At 52.8% G+C, this 18,363-nt stretch overlaps 2 protein-coding genes across 2 annotated transcripts; both read right to left on the reverse strand.

The window, feature by feature from the left end:
• Positions 1-3,361: 3,361 nt before the first annotated feature.
• On the reverse strand, positions 3,362-7,008 carry C25H1orf116 (chromosome 25 C1orf116 homolog). The gene is made up of 3 exons (XM_032203322.1): positions 6,916-7,008; positions 5,407-5,575; positions 3,362-4,946 (listed from the first exon to the last, which is right to left on the reverse strand). The coding sequence occupies exons 1-3, from the start codon at positions 7,006-7,008 to the stop codon at positions 3,691-3,693; spliced, it is 1,518 nt and encodes a 505-aa protein (XP_032059213.1). The 3' UTR covers positions 3,362-3,690.
• Positions 7,009-13,465: 6,457 nt separating this feature from the next.
• On the reverse strand, positions 13,466-18,120 carry YOD1 (YOD1 deubiquitinase). Its single transcript, XM_032203158.1, has 2 exons — positions 17,877-18,120; positions 13,466-17,614 (listed from the first exon to the last, which is right to left on the reverse strand). Exons 1-2 carry the CDS (start codon positions 18,082-18,084, stop codon positions 16,908-16,910), a joined length of 915 nt encoding a protein of 304 aa, XP_032059049.1. The 5' UTR covers positions 18,085-18,120; the 3' UTR covers positions 13,466-16,907.
• Positions 18,121-18,363: the final 243 nt, after the last annotated feature.

Here is an 18,363-nt window from a genome sequence, read left to right on the forward strand (position 1 = left end):
TACCACCAGAATTTAACAAACCACTTCTCCTGAAAGTGATCTTTGTAATGAAAGATGTGTGCAAGAACGCTTTAATTGGGCTAGCAGGTCTCGACAGACTCACATAGACATGGAAATGACACGTCTGAGCCAGTGCGGGACTGATAGTTAAAAAGTGGATAAATAGTCTATGCAAAATGCAAAGCTGAGTGTTTTCTTTGGATCCTTACTGAGATTGTTGCACTGTGTAAACACAGCCTGCATAATCCAGGCATTGAGGGTACATTTGCCAACTCTTTATGTTACATTTTTAATATTACGTTCTCTCTTCATGGCTACTTTTTTGTCTAGGGTCTGCTGTAATTTTACCTTCCAGACACAACTCAGGAACATTATGCCCGGAATTAAATGGTACCAAGTCTGCTTTCAGAGGTACCCAGACAGGAGCCCAGGAACTCATCTGGAGTCTGGTTGAATGTGGATTTTGGTTTTGTTCTTTCTTTTCTCCTGCTCATCTCCTGGATACCCTGAGAAAGCCAAGCACCCACCATGGCTCTGCCAAGTGCTTTTTATCATGTTATAGAGTCTCTGTGCACACTGTGTCAGTACTTTTAGGTTAAAAACAACCACGTTACTGTGCAAAGAGCAGCAATCACTACAGCCCCGTGCACCAGCTGTGCTTGGGCAAGGCTTTGGGCTTGATGAAGGCAGCAGCCAGGCACCTGACCTCAGTGCCTTATAAAAGAGACACGAAGTGCTCTGCTTGGGCTCCTTCCAGTCTGCAAACTGGGGCTGTTTGGGCAGCTTGTGCACCAGGTGATGGCAGGGATGCTGTGGGCACTTGGCTGCAGCTCATCCTGGAGACTGCTGCTGAGTGGCGTGGGCTGGGTTGGAGCAGAGGTAAAGCTTCCCTTTGAGCCTGTGGATTACGGGTTACATCTGAGCAGGAGATCTCTGCTCCTGTGGTCTTTACTGGCTGGTGTGGAGGGAGAAATCACCTGGGAGGCTGCCAGCACGGGGCTGATGTGGCTGATGCTGGCCCCCAGCCCTACTCCCAGGGGCTGCAGCTGCCTCCCGGGGTGCAGCAGGAGAGGTTTCCACCCGGTGCTGTGCTCCCCAGGCCCTCGACTTTCAAGTGCAAATGACTGATTTTAGAGGAGTGGCCTTTTCATGGCCTAAATGAAAGAGGAGAAGTTTTGGTTGGCTATCTTGGCAGAAAAATCGCTTTAAAGATTCTATATTCAGCCCCGATGGCATGGGGTGATGGTCAGTTACAGGAGCGATGGTCGCTTACAGGAGCTGTGCACGTGGCTCAGCTGGTGTGAAATGCAAACAAAAGGGAATAAATTGAAGCAACTGCACGGATGAGTGGTGTCCCTTCTCTGAACTCCCAGAGCTGTGCCTCTTCCCAGGGCGAAGTGCTTCTCTTGGCCTTGGGTCCTCTGGGTGTAATCGCTCACCCTGGGCCAGCCCTGCTGAGAGCAGGCGTTGCTATGTAATCCTGCGAGCAAAAATACAGCAATTGACAGGAGAGGTGTGTTTGCAGCCCTTAGAAGGGAAGGGAAGGTGTTTATCCCCGCGGGCTGTGTGACTCCTTGCGCAAGAGCAGCCACCGGGTGCGTGGTGCTGCCCGGAGCTGGGCCTGCTGCGGACACGGGGACGGATCCTGCTATTACAGGGAGGGTGCAGCTGCAGCCTGCGGAGCCTTTTGCAATATCTGGGAGGGGTTTTCTCAAGCCAAGTTGTGCTTTCTGGCTTTTTTCTCCGGCTGGGGTGTCCTCAGCCCTGTGTGCAGGCAGCTGGCTGGGGAGGATGGGGTGGGACAGCTGGGACGCAAGCACTGAAATCACGAAAGCAGAGCATCCCCGGCTCTTTGTTCCTTTCCCAAGGCCAAGCGTACCAATTTGCATGGAGCACACCTTCACTCTGACCCCTGTTACTGTGAGCTGTGTGTGCCCAAGGTGTTGTGCATGGGACCTGCACCCTGCTCAGTTCTCACTGCAAGGAGCTGTAATCCTGCCCGGCCCCTGCAGCATGGTGTTTACTGAGCAAAACACTGAGTTTTCGGTTGGACCTTAGCCCATGCATCTCCTGGCTTCCTCTCTAGGTTTGCATTACTGCTGGCCAGCCCCAAACTAATTAAGCTATTTGCTTAACTACAAACAAGCATTTCCCTGGTTTCGTAAAGTGCAGCTAATCAGATATTCTCTTGCATTCCTTGGATTCCTGATGTGGGTCAGTGCTTTTAATTTGTACTCTTCCCACCACCCGTGCACACCTCTGTTACATGGGGTTCAGAAATGGTGCAGCTCGTGCAGAGGGATGCTTTCCCCCTTCCCATGCAAAACCAAGGCTCTGCTTATGCCTGTTCAGAGAGGAATTAGAAACCCAGCTCTGGGTTCTGTGGTATGAGCCTGTTTAGTATTCACAACACTGTCTTTAAAAAGTAATTGTACTGCAAGGTCAGCTAGGAAAACGGTAGACTACAACTTTATCTTAATAATGCCAGCAGTTAATTAACATCAGTAAATTATTTCGTGCAGTTGCCTCCACGGGTCAGCCCCTCTTTCCAAAACAAGCCTGCATTAGTTTGGAAATGAAATCTCCTGCTAGGAACAAAGGCGCTTGCTCTATTAGGCAGAGGCTCTTTCTAAAAGTCCAGCTCTGAAAACCAGGGTCTCATGAAAGACTTGTTTTTTTTGGGGGGGAAGAAAATAAAATGGCTTTTTCAAGCCAAGCTGCTGTTAACCACCATGGGCCATGTCCCTGCAGAGCCAGGAGGTGACGCAGGTGGGGTGGGGGCACATTCATGGGCAAAACTCATCGCTCACCAGAGCTCTGACTGCCACACAGGAGTAAATCTGTACCACAGGGTTATTTTACGATCACATGAATTTTATTACAGGAGTAAAGCACCTTTGTCATAAAAGGTGCACAGCGTAAATTTTGGGTCTCAAGGATGCAGGGAGAGCTGGAAGGGAATGAGATGGTGCTCCCTGATTTGCATCTCTCAGGTTTGGGGCAGTGTTTCTGGTTCTGCCACCAAAACACCATCTGTCACTTCCTAACTCTCTTTTCGTGATGAACGCTGATGTGTGTGGCTTATTGCTAAGCGGTGTACCCAGGGTTATCAGGGCCGGCTGTGAGCACAGTCACTGTCTGAGGAGCACTGGTGCGTGCCTCCAGCTCCCGTCAGCCTGGCAGTTCTGCGTGTGGCAGTCGTGGCTTTGGGGAGGGGTGTGCATGGGGCAGGTGAGCGCTCGGGCCTTGGAGGCTTTTGATTAATTTAACAAAAAAAAAAAACAACACAAAAAAACAAAACAACCAAAAACCAAAACCGCATAAAATCCCAAAGTGAGCAGCAGAGTCCAGCACTTCTCCCCAGAGAGCTTTTATCCAGAGGCAACCCATGTTAAAACAAGCAAAATCAGCAGTTTCCCTGCTGTAACAGACCCCAGAGGCGTTAAGGACATTGCAGGAGAATCCACCCCATCCAAGTTCTGACTGCCAGCTTCTTTAAATGACTCGCTCCTTGCTACGTCCAAAACCTTATGTACAGGTGGCACCGCTTTATTTGGCAAGAGCACACCCCTGGGGGCCGCAGGACCCGATGTCCCCCTTCCTGAGGTGCTGGGCTCATGGCAGCAGGTTCTGCTGGCCGCACCCCAAGGAAATCCCCATGGGGCGAGCCCCTCGTGCCGGGGGTCTCGCTTACTCCTTCAGCAGGCCGAGCTTCCTCAGCGCCTCGCGCCGGTGCTCGTCGGTGGCTCCCTTGGGGGAAATCTTGACGCTGACGCAGGAGCGGGGCGGCCGGGGGAAGCTCTGCAGCGGGTGCGATCTGCGCTTGCTGCTCTTCTCCGGCTCGGGGGGCTCCTTCAGAGCCGCGAAGTCCTTCCCAGCGCCGAGGGACACCGGCCGGGGGCGGCTGCTGCGGAGGAAGCTGGGGGCGAGGCGCTCGATGAAGGACATCTTGCCCAGGGAGCCGCTGCTCTTGGTGCCCGGCTCCTTGGCGCTGGCCATGCAGCTGCCCAGCCCCACGCCGGAGCGCTCCAGGGTGTTGGACTTGAAGTGCATCGCCCGTGCGCCCGGGGCCGTGCTCTCTGTCGTTGTCCCTCGGGGAGCAGGGGCAGGGCCGAGGCGGGCACGGGGCTCGCCGCGGTCCTGGGGCAGCCCCAGCTTCTCCAGCGCCTCCCGCCTGGCTTTCTCCCGCTCCTTGGGGTCGAGCTGCCCTGAATTTGCCTTTTCTGCAGTGGAATCGCTGGCGGAGCCGGGCTGAGAGCCTGCGGGTGCCAGAGGGGGGATTTTCACCTTCTGGCCAGGCTCTGTGGCGAGCAGCACCGGGCTGTTTTTGCTGGTTTTCAGGATGATGTTTGGTGGCAGTTTGCGTGGCTTGGGGGCTGTTGGAGGCCCGCGCTTGGCTTCAGGGTCCTGAGGGGCCTCCTGGGGTGCCGGCTGCTCCAGAGGACCCCGAGGTAGCGCTGCGCTCTCCCTCTCCATCTCCTGGTGTGGTGGCAACGTGAGATCGGGGACAGACGCGTGCTCTGGGGCTGGCCGGGGTGGCACAGCCCGTGTCCAGCTTTCCTCCGTGTTTTCCCACTTTGCATCCAACCTGCTCCTCTGTGGCTGCTGTTCATGGCTCACCACGTCATCCTGGAAGGGAGCTGGAGGGGGGATAAGCAGGGGTTTCGCCTGGGTTCCCAGGTTGCCTTGGCCAAGCCTGTCCTCCTCAGCGGTCTCGTGGGAAGCTTTACCCGGTGGCGCTGGGTCCTCCACGACACGTGCAGCTGCTTTGCCATCGGGAGCCTGGTTTGCTCTTTGTGCACTCGCTGCAGTGATGCTCCTTGGGAGGCTGTAGTAGCCTGGGCTTGGAACTGCTGCTGGAGCTGAGCCGGAGGAGCTCTCGCCACCCCTCTGCTCAGCTGCACGCTGCTGGCCTGCACTGGGAGGGGGAGCCCCGTTCTCCAAATCTAGGCAGAAAGGGGAAAAGTCATGCACTGTTCTGTATGTGGACGCAGGATATCTTGCTGCCTACAGAACACTCCATGCCCGATTAAACCAGTGCAGTACAACGGAGTACTTGCACCCAGTGTTTACCCTGACCCCAGCTAAAGTGCTCTGGCTGTAAAGGTCAGATACTTCGGGTTAGACAGAGCACACGTGGTGAGGAGCCTTGACTTGGCACGCGTGTTCAGAGCACAGGAGAAGATGCAGTGCTCTTTGCCTTCATAGACAGCTGCTGGCAGCTCCTGCATGCAACAACTGGGAAGAGGCAGCTGGTGCCCTACCTATGGCTCCCTGCAGCCTCCTCTTACCCATGGAGTGATGGAAACCAGCTGGCTTTTGCTTATGTGAATAAAACTGGGGCCCTGCTCCTTCCCTGCGTGCCAAGGAGGTGCACCCCAGGTAGGAGCGTGATCCCCAGCTCACCCCGGGCAGCGGCGTCTCTCCTGGGCCGTGGCCTGGGGGGCTCCGCGTAGTCGGTGTCATCGGTGGAAACCCCGCTGTCTGCTTCGGCATCCAGCGAGCCGATGGTTTCTTCCAGGAACATCAAGCACTCCTTCTCTTCCACAGACAAGTAGTCGTAGCTGTTATCGCTCTGAAAAGGAACAAGGCGGTGAGGATGGGAGACACGGGTTCTATTCACAGCCCCAGCAGCTCAGGGGAGACCTGGGGCACGACTCCTGGCCCTGGGACTTGGGCAGTGACTATTTAGAGGTGGGTGCTGAGCAGCTGCAGGCAACCTGAGAATGTCCTCTAACGAGGATGGTGCTGCAGGGACACTCTTACATCGCCCTACTGCGAGCATCATTAGACAGGTTATTCTCATTTTGGAAACTTGGCCTCCACCTCTCAGTTCTTTGTTTTCCTTTGAAATAGGACAGGGCTGGTACCGTGGGTGGTCTGTAGATGCTGGCGTCTGTACTGACCAGCAGTGCTGAATCCTAGAAGCTTGTCTAAACGTAGTAAATACTGAAGGCTCCCTGGGGAGGGTGGTCTCTTGTTCTCCTATTTGTACCCCAGCCTAGAAAGGCGTACAGCAAGATCCTGCTTAATTATTGTTGCACTTCAAGCCTCGTGAGATACGATCGCTGTAGAAGTGCCAAGTCAGAAGGCACCACAACGATATATCATCAAACAGCTGGAGTGGGGGAAAGGATGGAGAGTGCATCAGATCAACAAGCTTGGGGGGTAAGCTGTCCCAGGTGGAGTTGTTTTGCAGAGGCACCTACCCAAAGCCTTTACCATGCAATATCGCAACCAGTTTGTCCATCCCTAATAAATTTTAGAGGGTTTGGTTCTGGTTTGCCATACATCAAATGGAAAACCTGTTCGGGACTGAGCTTTGCGCTAGCACATATCAATTATGCTCCAAGTCAGACAGGATGTAATTAGGCCATCAATCTTGGAATCAGTGTTTGGAGACAAACAAGTTTTAAGAAACAGATAATGAAAAATTGCGCATCTACACCCATCACCCCAGCTCGTCCCTGCCTTAACTCCTAAATCAATCTCCTGTCAGCTGGGGAGGAGTCTCGGTGTCTCTTCCAGGTGAAGTCACCCTGCTGGAGCTGCTCTGACCCAGTTCTCCAGCTGGTGTAACCCTGCATGAAGGAACCACCAGGCTCCTCCTGCCCAGTGCCAGGACAACCCGCCCCTGCCCCTTCGGCAGCTCTTGCAGCTCAGTTTTATTCCCCAAGGGATCCGAGCTGCAGTGAGGTCTGCTCCATCACTGCCACCCAGGACTCCGAGCGCTTTGGGGCAGGGACTCCTGGGGCCCTTGTGCTGCCCTTGGCACTGGGCTCCCCGGGCACTGCCACAGCACCTGCAGGGAGAGGTTTTGAGCAGAACAGAAATTGAGGAGAGTAGAAATGAGACCCAAATTTCATGCTGAGAGGAGTGAGCTGTGCCTGGGCTGGGCGCAATGGGGTGACTTACCCGCTGCGAGTGGTTGGAGGCCGTGCTGACCATGCTGTCACAGCTGTCGGAGTTGCAGCCAGCCATCCCCAGCCCCAGCTCCTTCCCAGGCATGTCACAGGCTGCTGTGGTGGCCGGCGCAGGCTGGGATAGCCCGGCTGGAGGAGAAGGAAGGAGATGTGTTAGGCTGTGAGGCTGCTTGTGGGGCCACAGGGAGCACAGGGGGGCTGCAGGGTGCAAAGGTGCTCGTCCTTAGGCTGCTCCCAGAGGGGAGCTGCCCTGCTGCTGCGTGCTTCCCTCCATAGCCACGGAGCTCTCAGGAGGGTGCCTGGGTGCGTTTGGGCAGGCGATGGGCAGCAGCGATGTGCTGGCATCCCCTGATGTCCCCTGCTGTGCCAATACCACACACAGCCCACCAGCAGTGTCATCTGGAGGCGGCAGTGCCGAGCTGAGTGGGGTTTCTCCCTGCCACACCACCCCGGGGGTCCCACGCCAGCCGCTTATCTTCACCAGGCGCCCAGCAAAGAGAGCTTCGCTGCCTGGGAGAAAGGCCGAGCAGCCTACAGAAGCCATAATTACAGCCGTGAAGTTGTAATCTTCCAAAATTTACCGCCACCGCCGCCAATTAGGGGCTTTCTTCACTCGCACCGCCCGTCCTCCAGGAGGGCTCTGGGCTGCGGAGGCTGCTGAGAGCAGCAAACAAACGCCCCCCCCAGCGCTCCCCGTCCCACGCGGGAGCAGACAGAGGAGCTCTTTGTGCCGTAACCTGGCCGTGGCGCACAGCAGCACACTGCTGCTTTTTTTTTTTTTTTTTTTTTTTTTTATGGAAGCAGGATCAGGGATTTAGATCTGGCGATAAGCGAGCAGAACTGGCTCCTTGTTGAGAGAGCCGGACCCTGAAAGAATTCCTTTGTAATTGGGATATGCCGCGAAAATCAGACTTCACCGCCCACGCCCCGAGAGATCCAACGCTTCCACCCAGGAAGAGCCGAGTGTTTCAGCCTCACTTCTGCAGTGTTTACTGCCCAGGACGCATTTGAGGAAGCAATGTTTTGGAGCAGCAGCACCCTCATTTCTCTGAATTTGGATAAGGTCACAGCGTTCAGCTGTCAGGAAGCAGGGACGTGGTGTGGGTCTGGGGGTTTTCAGGCTTCTGCAGGCTGCGTGGTTTTGCTGTGAACCCAAACATTTGTGATGTGAAATAGAAATCTGCTTGCAGCAACCTCTTGGTGCTCAGCTGCTCGCTTGGGACCCGCAGGATTGCTGCAATGCTCCTCGCTGCTTCCCTCCTCACCGCACAAACCCCAGGGAGCAAAGCGGGCACAGGGAAGCGAAAGTCCTGCTTGAACTTGACGCCCGCAGCTGGAGTGTCAGCAGAAACACCTCTCGTTCGAAGGATGTTGCAGGAGCAGAGGCTGGCAGCCCCCTCCCCGAGCCCACCCATGTGCAGGGGCTGCAAAACCAGCCCTGAGCGCGGGCACCAGGAGGAGGCAAAGTTCAGCACAGAGCACGTCGGGATCTGTGCAGGAACAAGAGGTTCATTTTGCTCTGTGCTGGTTCTCTGAGCAGATTACGGCTCTGACACATTCATCTGACTCAGGAGAGGGGAAAGGGAAGCCAGCCCTAAAAAAATCTGTTTTTAGGATTCAGGAGGGTTTTACAGCTCCTGCCTTTCACACAACAACAGCTCCACCACGAACTGAAAATGACCGAGCCTTTAAATTAAAAGTCGTGGTCTCTGAAAAGCTGGTTCTGGTGACTTATTCTTCCCCCACCAAAAATGCTTTTGTACGAGGCCACTTTTTATCTGAAATAAAAGCTAGTTTGGGCAGCTTTTGCAACAGCTGCCCTAACTGTCCTCCACAGAGCTTGGTGAGCCCTCAAACATCAAAGAGGCGCTGGGTAGCAATTAATGCTAATTGCTTTAAGTGAAGAGGCCACTTTCTTTTAAGCCCAGAGTTACTACGAGTGCTCAGTCGCAGCTCTGCAGCAATGTTTGGGAACATCGGTGGGTTTTTTGCCCAAGGCAGTGCGGCTCCACCCCGTGCCTTACACCTGCTGGCAGAGGGTCTCATCCTGCCAGCTCCAAACACGAAGAAGAGCGAGGAGGCAATGGCAGCAGGTCCCAGTTCCTCCTATTTAACCAAATCAATCGGGTGCACGTCGCACTTCCCCGAGCTGACTTTGCTGTCCCGAGTACGAGTTTTACCAGCACGGCCACCAGCAGCCGCTGGGTCTCCCCAGCTCCCCCCCACCTCCTGCGGCCACCCCGTCCCTTCCCCAGTGCCACCTCGGTGTGACAGCTCTGCCACCCTTCTCCTCCCAAAGCAAAGCAGCCGTGAGGGTTCCCGCAGCCCCCGTGTCCCCCCGGGGTTAGAGGCGCCCAGCTCCTCACCGCGGCCGCGTTCAGCAGGAAAAGGACAGAGAGCAGAGGGCGAGAAGGAACAGAGATCGTCGGGCTCTTTTACCAGGATGGCTGTCGTTCCGCGGTGCCCAAATCCTTGTCCTGGCCGTGCCTATCCCAGGACCTCTTTACTTTTCCGTGCTAACCAAACAGGGCCGGGTTACACATTAACTCGCCCTCCCAGCAGAGATAAGGCTGCGCGGGGCTCGCCGGGCACGCGTGGCAGCGGCCAGCTCCTCACCTGCAGCCACGCCAAGCCGAACTCATCCCCAGCACGGCGAGCTCCTTACTGCCGGGCGCTGCTGCAGCAGGAGGAGCAGCAGGGCCGGCTTGGGGTCACGGCCCAGCCCAGCACCGTGCTCAGCCCCGGAGGGGCGCGGTGGCTGCGTGCGTCGTAGCCCCGCGGGAGCAGCTCTGCCAGGGCGCAGCGGCCACGCCAGCACCCCGTGCCCGGGAGGGCAGAGGCGGGCGAGCGGCTGCGGGTGCTCGGCACCACCCAGAGCCCTCCCTTTTTGGCTCCGGCTGCCGGCCTCGGCACGGGTTTCACCGGAGACTCCTTAATCTGACATCCTGTTCGGCTGCATAGTTGCTCGCTGACATCTGGAGGAGTCGCGCGCGCAGCCCTGACCCAAGCGCTTTTTGCACATGGTAATTAAATCCCGCGCTGGGTGCTGCCGAATGCGTTCCCTCGCAGCAGGTTGATTCCCTTCCCTCGTTTGAGTCCCTCAGCTCAGGGTTCCTTCACAGCTCCAAAAGCACAGATTTGTTGCCCAAACCGACGGAGAGTTGCTTATCACCAAAGCTATCCCAGAAACCCAACATTTGCCTGCTGCTGCTGCTTGCCACGATAAAAAGCCATTTTGGGAGGAAAGCTTCACCAGTGCCCTGTATTTGCCTGTTAGAGGAGGGGTGAGGAGCCCAGGTATGTTCAGCTCACACAGACAGCTGCAGACCTGCAGCAGGGGCAGAGCGATGTGGAGCCCCTCTGCAGGCTGACCCCCAGCTCTCATACTGGAAATGTTTCCTTGCAAGGTGTTGTGAGAGAGAGTCCAAAAATAACCAAATATTCAAGCAGAATCCCTGCAGCAAACTCCCATATCTGACAGAGTCACCAGATTCATTCACATTTTCATGCTTTGGTGATTTATTTTTTTTTTTAAATATCGTGTCGCAACATGTGCCCTGCTACACAGAACAGGGAAGTGGAAACATCAGTTATTTAAAGCTGCGGTAGGATGGATGGAAAGCGATGAGCCAGGAAGCCCCGAGATTGCCGCCAGCCCCGTCAAGCTGCAGCTGTGCCTGGTTACAAAAGGGCCGGGTGGGATAAAAGGCAAATCACAGCAAATGGGGGGCTCCTGGGAGCCTTGTGCCAGCTCTGCTCTGCTCTGCTCTGCTCTTCCACCCTGGCCTGCAGCAAAGTTAAGAGGTGTGAACGTGTGTGGATGTGTCCAGAGCTGCAGCAGGGCACTGACCGGTTGTTGTTATAGAGCCAGGTGCCAGGCTTAGTCCAAATGCCACTGGAAGTGGTACCTGGTGTGGTGCTCGGTGGTGTGGTGGTTTAAGCGGTCGGGTTTCTGATGGTTTTTGTGAAGTTGTGTTTAGTTCTGAGCCTACTCGTAACAAGGGAGCAAATCAAACCCAGATATTTCTGTATTGTATGTACAGATACAGAGGGCAAGGAACGCCCCAGGGCAGGGCAAGTGTGTTCTGAGAGCATGATGCTGATAGCACTGGGACCTAAACCTATGCAATAGGATATGTGGAGCTGCTGTGTGGGCTTTATATAGATCAAGGAAAACATCCTGATCCATTCAGAGAAGCCTGGAGCTGCTGAGAAAGCTCAGCTTCTCTGAACTGGATGCCCGGAAAGAACCTGGTCTTTCTCTGTGTTCTTCCTCCAACAAACAAAAATAGTGACTACCCAAAATAAAGCATGAGTTCACATACGTGGTATGAGGCATATGCAAGTAGTCAAGTGATGCAAAGAAAACTCTTGGCAGGGCTACGGAAGGACTTTGGCATGCTGACAGGCCCCTGGAGCCTCACCCTCTGCATAAACACCAGGGCAGGCGTGATTCAGTCCTGGCGCTGAAGGAAGCGCATCCGTGCGGCGTCGCAGATAAAATCCCTGCTAGCACAGCCACGTCCATTTGTCTGTGTAGGGCTGCTGAACACTTCCCTCACACCGAGCTGTACGTACAGTGCTGTGTATGCTGATAAATTAATTACGAAAAACCCTGGGTGACCAATACCTCGTATTACGCAGCAGTGCGGAGCAGTAACTGCGTCTTGGTGAGGCTGTGAACCAAGCAGGGAGCCCTATTTATGATCCCCATCTTACAGGAGAGGGGCAGAGAGCCGAGGTGGTCTGGGTCTGTTTCCACAGCTTGGTTAGCACTAACTCTACCTGAGAAACCAGGAGCCAGGGCTTACTGTGTAACACAGCTCCCCAGCACCTTCCCCTAGGCTTTAATTAAAAATAATAGACAGGGGCACCGCGGTCCTGGACAACCTAGTACTGTGAACTCCCCTATTCTGTCATTACAGAAACCATTCTGGTGCTCAGACTTGGAAAAGTAAAAAAGCAACCTTGATTTCCGCAAATTTAAAGTCATTTTATTCTGCCCTGTCCAGAGCGGAGCAAAACCCGACGGCAGGTCTGAGGCTGGAGGCATAGCTGCGTTCAAGGCACAGGCAGACGTTTAATTTGTAGGATACAGAGCTGTAATTTTCAAAAAACCAAGCTGAAAACTCTGTGCTCCTCTTATTAACGAGTTTCCCTGCCAGGGGGAGGGCTGCTGGGCCGCGCAGCCAAGACAGATGCCTTCATCAGCTCTGCACCCAGGTCTGAAATCCCCAAAATCCACCAACACCAGGGTTTCTGCGCTAAAGGCGGTCAGCAGAGACATTCTGCAAAGAATCAGAAGTTTCCTTCATTTGTGCCCGTGCCCTCGCCCCTGCTCCCTGCTTCCTCAATCCTAGAGCAAATAATGACATTGCCCAGGTCAAAGGCGGTCAGAACAATGCCTGCTGTGTTCCTGGGCTGGGAGCGCAGTTTGACGAGGGCTTTGTCACCCCACAGCCGATCACGATCGCTGCGCTGTGATAGCCCTGAACAGGTCGCTACGAAAGCTGGGGTGGGCACACGGGACACGCTTCCAAAAACACCACGAGCAAACCCTGCTGCGAGCACACACAAGGAGATGAGAATGGAGGAACTGCTCCTGTACCACGTCACGAGCTGGCCCTTTCCTCCTCTCCCCAGTCGTCCTTTTTATGTAACTTTACTCAGGACTCAGGAATCCAATTTCTCTCTGCTGCTGTGTGTGCTTGTCAAGTTGATACGAAAACATTGCGGTCACTATCACAAACCATGTGTAATTTCTGCTCTCAAAGAAAAAAATATGGGAGGCAGTCAGGAGCTATCAGCTCCGAGGATGTGCAGCATCCCTTGTGTTTCCCTGGGGTAACGGGCAGCACCCATGCTGTTCTGTTCCCTGATGCTCTGCTGTTATATCCCTTGAAGTCTACAACAAAAATCCATTCCCAAATTCCTCTATTTTGCTTTAGCAGCATTTTTTCCCTTTCCCTGAAAGAAACAAAGAACTGGTACTTGTTAAGGGCACGGCAAAGGAGCTCTTTCTAGAATCCAAGTCACAGAGGCGCACAGGCAGCCAGCAACTCACCTGCTGGCAGCAGCGCCTGGGGAATTCAGAGCAGTGCCCACTTCCTCCTGTGGCTGGCCTTTTGGGCGATCGCTTCCATGAAATGCACGGGAATGTCACAAACAGAAAATTCCTGAACTCTGTTTAATGACTTATACACGTAACTGCGTGAATGACTGGGGAGGTATGTAAAACCTTCAGTTGTTGTTCTTCTTGATGCCTGACAGGGTACACAGAGGAAGTGTTTTACTGTTAAAAATAATGCTGCTGTTGAGCAAGTTGAAAGAGAAGGCCTGAGCAGGCTGCGAGGCTGAGTCCCTCCCGATGTGACTGCCTCTCAGTGTCAAAGGATAAAAGGAACAAGACGGGGGAAAGCAGACGTAAATTACTCCAAGACTGCATTATATAGGGGTGAAGGCCTTAAATACACTGGTGAACAGGAGTGAGTAGGGCAAAACAACGAAATTCAATAACTGAGACAGAGACTACACTAAACAAGTACGCATGCATCAGTCGTTTATTGGTGCATCAACAATTTCTGCAGTTCGGGGTACGTGTTTAAGGAAATCTGTTATTCCCAACGATCCGTGCTGATGACACAAAGCAGGTTATACCACTGGGTTACATTGGTAAGATTTGTAGGAACATTTGCTCACACCGCTCGCTGCTGCAATGGGAACACGCGCTACCAACACCAGTGAAAGTCCTTGCTCAACGTCTGCTAAACGTGTCAGCTCGGCCAGGCTTTTAAAGTGCTGTTAGGACCATGAGATGTGCATCTCTTCATATGATATAAAATGCTCGTGAAAGGCCACGTGATTCGAGTGTGTTAGGCTCCTCTTTAGTTAAAGAAGGAATTTAGTGCTGGTGAAAGGGCCAGATTAGCAGCAGGAAACTGAAATTCTTTATTTAGGCAAAAAAAACCCACACCTGTATTGCCCAGTAAAGCAGCATTAATAACCCAGCTTTCAGCAAACCAACCCCCAAAGTAAAAATTTGTTTCCAGGGCCCATTTAATTATTGACCTATGTGCTGAAGTATTCAGCAAGGAAATTAGTGCTTGCTTTAAATTTTTTTGGGAATAAGTGGTAACAGTAAGGACAGAGCCATGTCTTGCAGGCTTTCTGGACTGAGCCTGTGCCCCACAAGGCGTCTGCTCTTAAACACCTGTAACTGAGACCTTGCTGCACAATTCGTAACTGTCCAGTGCCAATGTATTAGCGATGTTTAGAAATCCATCCTATTAGTACCAGGATGCTGCTTTTGTGACACTTCCATAATTGTACCATTAAGGACAGGTAAATGCTGGTAAAGAGATATTAAAAAAATCCCTAACTTTCACAATCTTTTTTTAAAAAGGGGAGTTGTCCTTTAAATGCATTCTGTTCAGGAGAGTTCAGAACTACACAAGGTTTTCCAACTCCACCACTATCCCCTTGTTACTTGTCCTTCGGAACAGTGTGTCAGCCTGTAACAGCATCAGCTTTTACACAGATGAATTACAGCAGTTCAGTTGGTATTTTTTTAACCAAAGAGATTTTATTGGCTAGGCAACTAAGGAAAACATCCACGCAGTGATACTGACACATCGCCCTCAAATGGAACTCGCACTCTGTTAGTGGATTTGCTATGCAAATACAATAAAGCAAAGCTAAACACTCTGGATTAAATAAAACTAAGTTTAAATTTAAAAATACTGCAACTGAGAAATATCCCAAAAAATGTTTTTACACACTTTCAGAAATCCATCCAAGATACAAAGCTAAAAAAAATCTAAATGTTGCTCCCAAACGTCAACACATTTGCAAACATGGCAGACAATAAATACTTCCACTTCTACAGCACTTTTGTTTCAAAGACACCCAAAGATAGTCACCTTGTGCACCTCTCTGAGGTAGGTATTCTGTCCGTTTTACAGGTGGCAAGTGGTGAGGAACAGCTCCTTGTCCAAGGCGCCTCACCTCTTCAGTGTGAAAGCTGAGAACATGATTTAGGATTGATAGTCTCTTGGTCTCATTCCTAGACAGCATTGCATCTCAAGTAGTTTTAACACAGTGTAATCTTCAAGTTCCTTTGAACTGTCAGGTTATTTCTTTAGGTTCATAAAAGCATCAGCTTCTACAGGTTGTTTTTTTTTTTTTTTTTCCTCATGATAGGCTAAAGCAAAGTGGGGTTTAACACTGGAAGCTAAGTGATTTTCTGTCGGGAACTCCCAACATTGTGAATATCTACTTTAATACTGAATTGAAAAGAAACTTGGTCCTCAGTGCTTTTGGCAATTAATCCTTAATTATTCATGATTCGCTTTAGCAAAGCACTTACATAATTATGTTCCATTTTCAGTAAGACCCCTTCGGTATTTTAAGGTATTTCAAGCTCAGCTGAGAACTTCAGTGGAACATGCTTCCTGCAGAAAGTAAGTTTTTGCTGCACCAGGAGTTTAGCTAGATGCCTTACCCAACAGAGGCCCTTAAAGCTAGCTAGGCTGATCCCATCAGGAAAGTGGGCTTATTTCTGCCTCAAAATGAAAACGAACCTCTTTGCTCCCCATTTGGAGAAGTGCAAGAGAGAGAACTCAAAACAGAGTGGCAAAGAATAGAAGGCTAGAGTACTTTAAAATTCATTAAAAACAAGCACGTATTACAGGCATTAAAAAGAAAATCCCTTTCAGTAATATGCACCTTTACAGCACCTTTTAAAAGACCTCAAAGCACTTACTGTTAAGCCTCACAACCTTTCTGTGAGGTAAGATTTATTTAAACCAATTCCAACCTCCCTGATTCTGAGTAGTACGAGAAGTAGGGCAGTTTACCCAGCTTGTTTTGTTCTGGCAATTAAACTGCACCCTTCATTATCAGAATTAAAGTCTTGCTGCTGAACAGTCATCAGTGACAAATCAAACGCATTAAGGCAGAATGCAGATGAAGAAACCTTGAGCCTCCCTTCTGGATTAGCACTCTGCCCTTGTAAAAAGGGCAAAACGTCTTACCTGGAAAGAATGAGAACCATACCTTAAAGTGCTAATTTACAGTATTTGGAATCTGCTACAGCTCAGTAACACTGTGGCCGTGAGATCAGCTACACCCAAGCCAAATCTGTTTGAATGTATGTAACAGATGCAAATTAAGTTACTTCCCTAGCTACTCTATTGCCCTCTTGCCAGAAGTTGAGATATTCTAAAGAAGAATCCAAGAATTTCAAGAAACATGCCTATGTTCCGATGCAGTGTAAACACCAAGGGGTTGATAGTTATTTTTCAAGCAACTAAAAACTACCTATGGAAGATTAATAAGTTTATTCAACACTTAACCAACTACTCGTTAATTTTAAGAAGGCTACCTTAAAGCTTAAAGGCCATTTCTCTCTCTAAAGCCATGACTTCACACAAACAATACATTCTACTTCTGATGGTACCTTAGCATAGGGCAGCTTTGGAGATGTTCTTTCCGCTAAAAACTGTGCACAAGGTGAGCAGTTTCCCCTGCGAGGTCTGCTTGTACGTGCAGAGTCTGTTTTTTGGCATAAACAATGCCAATAGATGTTTCCCAAACCCTTAGATCAATTTAATTACCCTGAAAACATAATGCAGAGAGATTAATTCTGTTACTGAGAGGCTACGTTGTTATGTTAGTGTTGAAGCCTGGTTTTGTATGTCTGCTCAGAGCAGACACACAAAGGAAAGATTATTTCAGGAATCAGGTTTTAGCTGCCAGTGTATACCACCTGCCAGAGTACTATAAATTAGCATGCGAGAAGATACCTATTTCAAACCAGCTGGCAAAGTCACTAACCACAGCAAACCTGTGCACCTCGGCCATCGTTAAGTTAATGCTTTTCAAGCTCTGTGAACGGAATTTTATGATTACATACAGCTTATCTGGAAATCCAGAATTTTATTCCGGATCAGTGAGGTAGTAGCTGTACCCATCCTCATGCAGCTGTCACACTTCCCCGAAGTTGGTGTGTCCCGTCTCCTTGGCGTGTTCTCTGGCTTCCACTTGTCCTGTCAGTCCCTTCTGGCACACCATGCAGCGCAGCGTAAAGCGGTTCACGTCGGTAAACTGCCTCTTCCGTCGGGCTTCATCTGCTAACTCCAAGGCTTGTGCAAGAACAACATCGTCAGTGGTAGAGAAAATGGTCTGGGGAGGAACGTCCGAGTCGGGGATCCTACGCTCAAGGGGATCGTAGTGAATCCCATCGTAAATCAACAGGACCCGCTTGGTGTAACCTGCATCCTCCCCAAAGCGGTCGATTCGGACGGTCTGCGTGTCCACCACGCAGATTTCACACTGGTAGAACTTGGATAAAATGGACACTTCGATGGCTCCTCCCCAGGTTTCTTCTCTCCGGATCCAGTCGCAGTACTCCCTGTTGGTTTTCCCTAGCACGGCCTCACAGTAAGACTCGGGATCGCTCGCTACTATCTGCGCTATCAGGCTGCGCATCTCTGGAGCGCAACCGGGGTCGTACACACCCCCCTCCACCACGTAGTACACGCTGGTGAACAGACAGGAGTTATCTGCCGGCACCACCCTCCGCGCCAGCACCGGCACCGCTTCCCTGACTGAGTTGGCCATGGGTCTTTTTGCAACTGCAGGTGGGTCAGCGCCGGGCTTGGATGGATCCTCCTCGACGATGAGAGTGTCCCCTGTCAGGGAGAGAGGGGAGTTGAGAGGGACACACGGGTGGGAGCTAACGATGCTGCTGGGGGGACCCCAAGGGACCGGGGGGAGACCCAAGCAGCCCGTCACAGTGCTCTCTTGCCTCGTCCCCTCCGAAGGCACCTCGGCCACAGCCCGCCCGCCTTCCCTGGCCCCGCGGAGCCGCCCCGAAGGAAGAGGAGAGCCCGGCCCGGCCCGGCAGCAGCTCGGCCAGGCCCGCGGAGCCGAGGCGCCGCCGCCCGCTCTCACCCGAGTGGATGCCGAGGTCTCCCAGCCGCCGCTCGCCGTCGCTGAGGTCGAGGCTCCGCGGGGGGAAGCCGAGGAGGAGGCGCTGGGCCGGGGCGGGGACGCCGGTGAGGGCGGCGAGAGTGGCCTGCATGTCGCGGAGGCGGGAGTGGGCGGTGAGGCCGGGCAGCGGCTGGCTGCCGCCCCGGGCCTTGCAGCGCAGCCGCAGCATCGTGCGCGGGGCCGCCCCGCGCTGCCGCCGCCACCGCCTCCGCCGCCCCGACTGGCCGCCGCTTCCGCTTCCGGCCCGTTCCCCCCGCCCGCTCTCGCGAGATCTCCCTCCGCGCCCCGTCATTGGCCGCGGGGCGATGCCGGCACCCGGCCCCGCGCGGGGCTGCGGCCAATCAGGGCGCCGCCATCGAGGGGCCGGCGGGGAGGGGGGGGGGAGTAGGGCGCGCGCGCGGCGGCCGAGCCTCGGTTTGGTCCGCGCGGCGGGCACGCCCCCCTTTGT

The sequence above is a fragment of the Aythya fuligula genome, chromosome 25, assembly GCF_009819795.1.
Source record: "Aythya fuligula isolate bAytFul2 chromosome 25, bAytFul2.pri, whole genome shotgun sequence".
NCBI classification, from domain to species: Eukaryota; Metazoa; Chordata; class Aves; order Anseriformes; family Anatidae; genus Aythya; species Aythya fuligula.

Excerpts from the sequence above, each read along its gene's own strand:
- C25H1orf116 (XM_032203322.1), bottom strand. The coding sequence starts at position 7,008 with ATGCCTGGGAAGGAGCTGGGGCTGGGGATGGCTGGCTGCAACTCCGAC. Across the intron at positions 5,576-6,915 it reads CCTCCAACCACTCGCAGCGG|AGCGATAACAGCTACGACTA; the intron begins GTAAGTCACCCC and ends GTTCCTTTTCAG. Across the intron at positions 4,947-5,406 it reads GAGAGACGCCGCTGCCCGGG|ATTTGGAGAACGGGGCTCCC; the intron begins GTGAGCTGGGGA and ends CTTTCTGCCTAG.
- YOD1 (XM_032203158.1), bottom strand. The coding sequence starts at position 18,084 with ATGCTGCGGCTGCGCTGCAAGGCCCGGGGCGGCAGCCAGCCGCTGCCC. Across the intron at positions 17,615-17,876 it reads AGACCTCGGCATCCACTCGG|GGGACACTCTCATCGTCGAG; the intron begins GTGAGAGCGGGC and ends TCTCCCTGACAG.